An 8,605-nucleotide genomic window follows, 5' to 3' on the forward strand; every position below is an offset into this window, starting at 1 on the left:
CTCCCTGATGCTTTCCCCAAACCATAGCCCTGATGCTTTCCCCAAACCATAGCCCTGATGCTTTCCCCAAACCATAGCCTTGATGCTTTCCCCAAACCATAGCCCTGATGCTTTCCCCAAACCATAGCCCTGATGCTTTCCCCAAACCATAGCCCTGATGCTTTCCCCAAACCACAGGGAAAAGGTGTGCTTTATGTTTGTCTCCTCGGTGTATATATACCATTCAGCAGACTCTTTAATTCAAAGCCTGCGTACACACATTTATCTGGAATGGGTGGTCTCGGGAAACGAACCCACTATCCTTCCGTTGCAAGCAGAATGAGTTCCTAACTGATCTCCCAGTGGACCACCTGGCTACGCTATACAACAACCTTCATCTGTCTCCTGACTGTCTATCTGTCTGTCTCCTGGCTGTATAACTGTCTGTCTCCCGACTGTCTTTCTGTCTCCTGACTGTCTATCTGTCTGTCTACTAACTGATCTCCCAGAGGACCACCTGGCTACGCTATACAACAACCTTCACCTGTCTCCTGACTGTCTATCTGTCTGTCTCCTGACTGTCTATCTGTCTGTCTCCTGACTGTCTATCTGTCTGTCTCCCAGAGGACCACCTGCCTACACTATACAACAACCTTCACCTGTCTCCTGACTGTCTATCTGTCTGTCTCCTGACTGTCTATCTGTCTGTCTCCTGACTGTCTATCTGTCTGTCTACTAACTGTCTTTCTGTCTCCTGACTGTCTATCTGTCGGTCTCCCAGAGGACCACCTGGCTACGCTATACAACAACCTTAATCTGTCTCCTGACTGTCTATCTGTTTGTCTCCTGACTGTCTATCTGTCTGTCTCCTGACTGTCTATCTGTCTGTCTCCCAGAGGACCACCTGGCTACACTATACAACAACCTTCACCTGTCTCCTGACTGTCTATCTGTCTGTCTCCCGACTGTCTATCAGTCTGTCTCCCGACTGTCTATCTGTCTGTCTCCTGACTGTCTATCTGTCTGTCTCCTGACTGTCTATCTGTCTGTCTACCAACTGATTTCCCAGAGGACCACCTGGCTACGCTATACAACAACCTTCACCTGTCTCCTGACTGTCTATCTGTCTGTCTCCTGACTGTCTATCTGTCTGTCTACTAACTGATCTTTAAGAGGACCACCTGGCTACGCTATACAACAACCTTCACCTGTCTCCTGACTGTCTGTCTGTCTCCTGACTTTCTATCTGTCTGTCTCCCGACTGTCTATCTCTCTGTCTCCTGACTGTCTATCTGTCTGTCTCCTGACTGTCTATCTGTCTGTCTTCTGACTGTCTATCTGTCTGTCTACTAACTGATCTCCCAAAGGACCACCTGGCTACGCTATACAACAACCTTCACCTGTCTCCTGACTGTCTATCTGTCTGTCTCCTGACTGTCTATCTGTCTGTCTACTAACTGATCTCCAAGAGGACCACCTGGCTACGCTATACAACAACCTTCACCTGTCTCCTGACTGTCTGTCTGTCTCCTGACTTTCTATCTGTCTGTCTCCCGACTGTCTATCTCTCTGTCTCCTGACTGTCTATCTGTCTGTCTCCTGACTGTCTATCTGTCTGTCTTCTGACTGTCTATCTGTCTGTCTACTAACTGATCTCCCAAAGGACCACCTGGCTACGCTATACAACAACCTTCACCTGTCTCCTGACTGTCTATCTGTCTGTCTCCTGACTATCTATCTGTCTGCCTCCTGACTGTCTATCTGTCTGTCTACCAACTGATCTCCCAGAGGACCACCTGGCTACGCTATACAACAACCTTCACCTGTCTCCTGACTGTCTGTCTGTCTCCTGACTTTCTATCTGTCTGTCTCCCGACTGTCTATCTCTCTGTCTCCTGACTGTCTATCTGTCTGTCTCCTGACTGTCTATCTGTCTGTCTTCTGACTGTCTATCTGTCTGTCTACTAACTGATCTCCCAAAGGACCACCTGGCTACGCTATACAACAACCTTCACCTGTCTCCTGACTGTCTATCTGTCTGTCTCCTGACTGTCTATCTGTCTGTCTACCAACTGATCTCCCAGAGGACCACCTGGCTACGCTATACAACAACCTTCATCTGTCTCCTGACTGTCTATCTGTCTGTCTCCTGACTGTCTTTCTGTCTCCCGACTGTTTATCTGTCTGTCTCCTAGAGGACCACCTGGCGACGCTATACAACAACCTTAATCTGTCTCCTGACTGTCTATCTGTCTGTCTCCTGACTGTCTATCTGTCTGTCTACTAACTGATCTCCCAGAGGACCACCTGGCTACGCTATACAACAACCTTCACCTGTCTCCTGACTGTCTTTCTGTCTGTCTCCCAGAGGACCACCTGGCTACACTATACAACAACCTTCATCTGTCTCCTGACTGTCTATCTGTCTGTCTCCCAGAGGACCACCTGGCTACACTATACAACAACCTTCATCTGTCTCCTGACTGTCTATCTGTCTGTCTCCTGACTGTCTATCTGTCTGTCTCCTGACTGTCTATCTGTCTGTCTACTAACTGATCTCCTAGAGGACCACCTGGCTACGCTATACAACAACCTTCACCTGTCTCCTGACTGTCTATCTGTCTGTCTCCTGACTGTCTATCTGCCTGTCTACTAACCAATATCCCAGAGGACCACCTGGCTACGCTATACAACAACCTTCACCTGTCTCCTGACTGTCTATCTGTCTGTCTCCTGACTGTCTATCTGTCTGTCTCCTGACTGTCTATCTGTCTGTCTCCCAGAGGACCACCTGGCTACGCCATACAACAACCTTCATCTGTCTCCTGACTGTCTCCTGACTGTCTCCTGACTGTCTATCTGTCTGTCTCCCGACTGTCTATCTGTCTGTCTCCTGACTGTCTATCTGTCTGTCTCCTGACTGTCTATCTGTCTGTCTCCTGACTGTCTATCTGTCTGTCTCCTGACTGTCTATCTGTCTGTCTGTCTACTAACTGATCTCCCAAAGGACCACCTGGCTACGCTATACAACAACCTTCACCTGTCTCCTGACTGTCTATCTGTCTGTCTCCTGACTGTCTATCTGTCTGTCTCCTGACTGTCTATCTGTCTGTCTTCCAGAGGACCACCTGGCTATGCTATACAACAACCTTCATCTGTCTCCTGACTGTCTCCTGACTGTCTCCTGATTGTCTATCTGTCTGTCTCCCGACTGTCTACCTGTCTGTCTCCTGACTGTCTATCTGTCTGTCTCCCGACTGTCTATCTGTCTGTCTCCTGACTGTCTATCTGTCTGTCTCCTGACTGTCTATCTGTCTGTCTGTCTACTAACTGATCTCCCAAAGGACCACCTGGCTACGCTATACAACAACCTTCACCTGTCTCCTGACTGTCTCCTGACTGTCTCCTGACTGTCTATCTGTCTGTCTTCCGACTGTCTATCTGTCTGTCTCCTGACTGTCTATCTGTCTGTCTCCTGACTGTCTATCTGTCTGTCTACCAACTGATCTCCCAGAGGACCACCTGGCTATGCTATACAACAACCTTCACCTGTCTCCTGACTGTCTATCTGTCTGTCTCCTGACTGTCTCCTGACTGTCTATCTGTCTGTCTCCTGACTGTCTATCTGTCTGTCTCCTGACTGTCTATCTGTCTGTCTCCTGACTGTCTATCTGTCTGTCTCCTGACTGTCTATCTGTCTGTCTGTCTACTAACTGATCTCCCAAAGGACCACCTGGCTACGCTATACAACAACCTTCACCTGTCTCCTGACTGTCTATCTGTCTGTCTCCTGACTGTCTATCTGTCTGTCTCCTGACTGTCTATCTGTCTGTCTTCCAGAGGACCACCTGGCTATGCTATACAACAACCTTCATCTGTCTCCTGACTGTCTCCTGACTGTCTCCTGACTGTCTATCTGTCTGTCTCCCGACTGTCTATCTGTCTGTCTCCTGACTGTCTATCTGTCTGTCTCCTGACTGTCTATCTGTCTGTCTCCTGACTGTCTATCTGTCTTTCTCCCGACTGTCTATCTGTCTGTCTCCCGACTGTTTATCTGTCTGTCTCCTGACTGTCTATCTGTCTGTCTCCTGACTGTCTATCTGTCTGTCTGTCTACTAACTGATCTCCCAAAGGACCACCTGGCTACGCTATACAACAACCTTCACCTGTCTCCTGACTGTCTCCTGACTGTCTCCTGACTGTCTATCTGTCTGTCTTCCGACTGTCTATCTGTCTGTCTCCTGACTGTCTATCTGTCTGTCTCCTGACTGTCTATCTGTCTGTCTCCTGACTGTCTATCTGTCTGTCTACCAACTGATCTCCCAGAGGACCACCTGGCTATGCTATACAACAACCTTCACCTGTCTCCTGACTGTCTATCTGTCTGTCTCCTGACTGTCTCCTGACTGTCTATCTGTCTGTCTCCTGACTGTCTATCTGTCTGTCTCCCGACTGTCTATCTGTCTGTCTCCCGACTGTCTATCTGTCTGTCTCCTGACTGTCTATCTGTCTGTCTCCTGACTGTCTATCTGTCTGTCTGACGGTGAATTCCTCTGTCATAAAGAGTGTCTGTCCATAATAACTACAGGCCTAGGGGCCAAAGGACTCCTCCTCCACCACAGATCAGTCAAAATAATCCAATCAGGACTTTCATCCTGCCCTTTTGACTGTCCCCTCTGATTTATACATCTGCTGGAATCCAATATATAACAGCATTTTATGGAGCTCCATGAGCGCTTTTAGGGCAACCTATTGTCTAAACAGTGCACTACATATTTTACCATAGTAAGGTTATGTCCAAAATGGTAACCTATTATTCCCTATTTAGTGGAAAGGGTTTTCTATACAGGGAATAGGTTATCATTTGGGACATATATTTTAAGATAGTAAGGGTATCACATTCCTGTCTGTTTTACTGAACTTATTTTGTATGTTAGGCTGTAGGGTGCAGGGTGTAGGGTGTAGGGTGCAGGGTGAAGGGTGTAGGGTATAGGGTGCAGTGTGTAGGGTGCAGGGTGTAGGGTGCAGGGTGCAGGGTACAGGGTGTAGTGTGCAAGGTGTAGGGTGCAGGGTGTAGGGTGCAGGGTGCAGGGTGTAGGGTGCAGGGTGTAGGGTGCAGGGTGTAGGGTACAGGGTGTAGTGTGCAGGGTGTAGTGTGCAGGGTGTAGGGTGCAGGGTGTAGGGTATAGGGTGTAGGGTATAGGGTGTAGGGTATAGGGTGCAGGGTGTAGGGTGCATGGTGTAGGGTACAGGGTACAGGGTACACGGTGTAGTGTGCAGGGTGCAGGGTATAGGGTGTAGGGTACAGGGTGCAGGGTGCAGGGTGTAGGGTGCAGGGTGTAGGGTGCAGGGTGCAGGGTGTAGGGTGCAGTGTGTAGGGTGCAGGGTGCAGGGTGTAGGGTGCAGTGTGTAGGGTGCAGGGTGCAGGGTGTAGGGTGCAGGGTGTAGGGTGCAGGGTGTAGGGTGTAGGGTGCAGGGTGTAGGGTGCAGGGTGTAGGGTGCAGGGTTTAGGGTGTAGGGTGTAGGGTGCAGGGTGTAGGGTGTAGGGTGTAGGGTGCAGGGTGAAGGGTGTAGGGTATAGGGTGCAGGGTGTAGGGTGCAGGGTGCAGTGTGTAGGGTTTAGGGTGCAGGGTGTAGGGTGCAGGGTGTAGAGTGCAGGGTGTAGTGTGCAGGGTTTAGGGTGCAGGGTGTAGGGTGTAGGGTGCAGGGTGTAGGGTGCAGGGTGTAGGGTGTAGGGTGTAGGGTGCAGGGTGTAGGGTGCAGGGTGCAGGGTGCAGTGTGTAGGGTTTAGGGTGCAGGGTGTAGGGTGCAGGGTGTAGTGTGCAGGGTGTAGGGTGCAGGGTGCAGTGTGCAGGGTTTAGGGTGCAGGGTTTAGGGTGCAGGGTGTAGGGTGTAGGGTGCAGGGTGTAGGGTGCAGGGTGTAGGGTGTAGGGTGAAGGGTGTAGGGTATAGGGTGTAGGGTACAGGGTACAGGGTGTAGTGTGCAAGGTGTAGGGTGCAGGGTGTATGGTGCAGGGTGCAGGGTGTAGGGTGCAGGGTGTAGGGTGCAGGGTGTAGGGTACAGGGTGTAGTGTGCAGGGTGTAGTTTGCAGGGTGTAGGGTGCAGGGTATAGGGTGCAGGGTATAGGGTATAGGGTATAGGGTGCAGGGTGTAGGGTGTAGGGTGCATGGTGTAGGGTACAGGGTACAGGGTACACGGTGTAGTGTGCAGGGTGCAGGGTATAGGGTGTAGGGTACAGGGTGCAGGGTGTAGGGTGCAGTGTGTAGGGTGCAGGGTGCAGGGTGTAGGGTGCAGGGTGTAGGGTGCAGGGTGTAGGGTGTAGGGTGCAGGGTGTAGGGTGCAGGGTGTAGGGTGCAGGGTTTAGGGTGTAGGGTGTAGGGTGTAGGGTGTAGGGTGCAGGGTGTAGGGTTTAGGGTGTAGGGTGTAGGGTGTAGGGTGCAGTGTTTAGGGTGCAGGGTGTAGGGTGCAGGGTGTAGGGTGTAGTGTGCAGGGTTTAGGATGCAGGGTGTAGGGTGCAGGGTGTAGGGTGCAGCGTGCAGGGTGATAAATAATTCTGGTGACATGATCATCGATGCTTGGCTGCCGTTTGACAAATATAAATGATCTAATGATATAGGCAGCCTACCTGCACTGTATCTGCCAGCTGCAGGCTACAGCACACACTTCAAGACCAGTCTAGCTGCACTGTATCTGCCAGCTGCTGGCTACAGCACACACTTCAAGACCAGTCTAGCTGCACTGTATCTGCCAGCTGCAGGCTACAGCACACACTTCAAGACCAGTCTAGCTGCACTGTATCTGCCAGCTGCAGGCTACAGCACACACTTCAAGACCAGTCTAGCTGCACTGTATCTGCCAGCTGCAGGCTACAGCACACACTTCAAGACCAGTCTAGCTGCACTGTATCTGCCAGCTGCTGGTTACAGCACACACTTCAAGACCAGTCTAGCTGCACTGTATCTGCCAGCTGCTGGCTACAGCACAAACTTCAAGACCAGTCTAGGCACATTTGCTCATTAAAGCAACTGTTTTTGTGACAGGACTATCGGTAGAGGTGAAAAGGCCATGGAAACACACGATTTGTATTCGTTACATACATAATGTAAGCACAAAAATAAATGTTACGTGTACTATGTCATCAAACACTACTTTTTACCCTCAACAGGTAAACCACACCACCAGGTTGAAATCACACCACAGTTTTTTTTTTGTGTGAATATTTTAATGAAAATCTATTGCCAATTGTATGGATACCCAGCTACAGACACAGACATAGACAGATGGGCAGAGAAACGGGCACACACACACACACGACCACTCCTGACACACACACAATGTACCCCCTCACACACACACACAAAGTAACCCCCCCAACACCCCTCCCGCACACACACACACACAGGCTGGTCTGTTTTCCCTCCGGTGCTCTGGGGAGTTTAGCAGGAGAGGTAGAGGAAACCAAATCTCATCAGCTGCCTGCCCGAGCTGCCTGCTGCCTGGGACAGGGACTGAGTTCTGCAGGGTTGTCCAGCGGCTGGAAGGCCTGGCTGGGATAGAGCTCCATGGGGTGATCTGGAGGCTGGTAGGCCTGGCTGGGATAGAGCTCCATGGGGTGATCTGGAGGCTGGTAGGCCTGGCTGGGATAGAGCTCCATGGGGTGATCTGGAGGCTGGTAGGCCTGGCTGGGATAGAGCTCCATGGGGTGATCTGGAGGCTGGTAGGCCTGGCTGGGATAGAGCTCCATGGGGTGATCTGGAGGCTGGTAGGCCTGGCTGGGATAGAGCTCCATGGGGTGATCTGGAGGCTGGAAGGCCTGGCTGGGATAGAGCTCCATGGGGTGATCTGGAGGCTGGAAGGCCTGGCTGGGATAGAGCTCCATGGGTGATCTGGAGGCTGGTAGGCTTGGCTGGGATAGAGCTCCATGGAGTGATCTGGAGGCTGGTAGGCCTGGCTGGGATAGAGCTCCATGGGGTGATCTGGAGGCTGGAAGGCCTGGCTGGGATAGAGCTCCATGGGGTGATCTGGAGGCTGGTAGGCCTGGCTGGGATAGAGCTCCATGGGTTGATCTGGAGGCTGGTAGGCCTGGCTGGGATAGAGCTCCATGGGGTGATCTGGAGGATGGTAGGCCTGGCTGGGATAGAGCTCATCGCTCTGCTCACAGAGTGAATAGAGTAGAGTAGAGTAGAGTAGAGTAGAGTAGAGTAGAGTAGAGTAGAGCAGAGTAGAGCAGAGCAGAGCAGAGCAGAGCAGAGCAGAGCAGAGTAGAGTAGAGTAGAGTAGGGTGAGGTGAGGAGAGGAGAGGAGAGGAGAGGAGAGGAGAGGAGAGGAGAGGAGAGGAGAGGAGAGTGAGTCAATACAACAAACAGACTACCAGCTCCCTCCCTCCACCCTCCTCCTCTTCACCATCAATACAACAAACAGACTACCAGTACCCTTCCTCCCTCCACCCTCCTCCTCCTCATCACCATCAATACAACATACAGACTACCAGCTCCCTCCCTCCCTCCACCCTCCTCTTCCTCACCATCAATACAACATACAGACTACCAGTACCCTTCCTCCCTCCACCCTCCTCCTCCCCACCACCAATACAACAAACAGACTACCAGTACCCTTCCTCCCTCC

General features: G+C 51.4%; 1 protein-coding gene across 1 annotated transcript; it reads right to left on the minus strand.

Moving 5' to 3' along the window:
• Positions 1 to 7,448: 7,448 nt before the first annotated feature.
• LOC129862025 (uncharacterized) lies at positions 7,449 to 7,859 on the minus strand. Its single transcript, XM_055933356.1, has one exon. It carries the CDS (start codon positions 7,857 to 7,859, stop codon positions 7,449 to 7,451), a length of 411 nt encoding a protein of 136 aa, XP_055789331.1.
• Positions 7,860 to 8,605: the final 746 nt, after the last annotated feature.

Source organism: Salvelinus fontinalis, chromosome 1 (assembly GCF_029448725.1).
Source record: "Salvelinus fontinalis isolate EN_2023a chromosome 1, ASM2944872v1, whole genome shotgun sequence".
NCBI classification, from domain to species: domain Eukaryota; kingdom Metazoa; phylum Chordata; class Actinopteri; order Salmoniformes; family Salmonidae; genus Salvelinus; species Salvelinus fontinalis.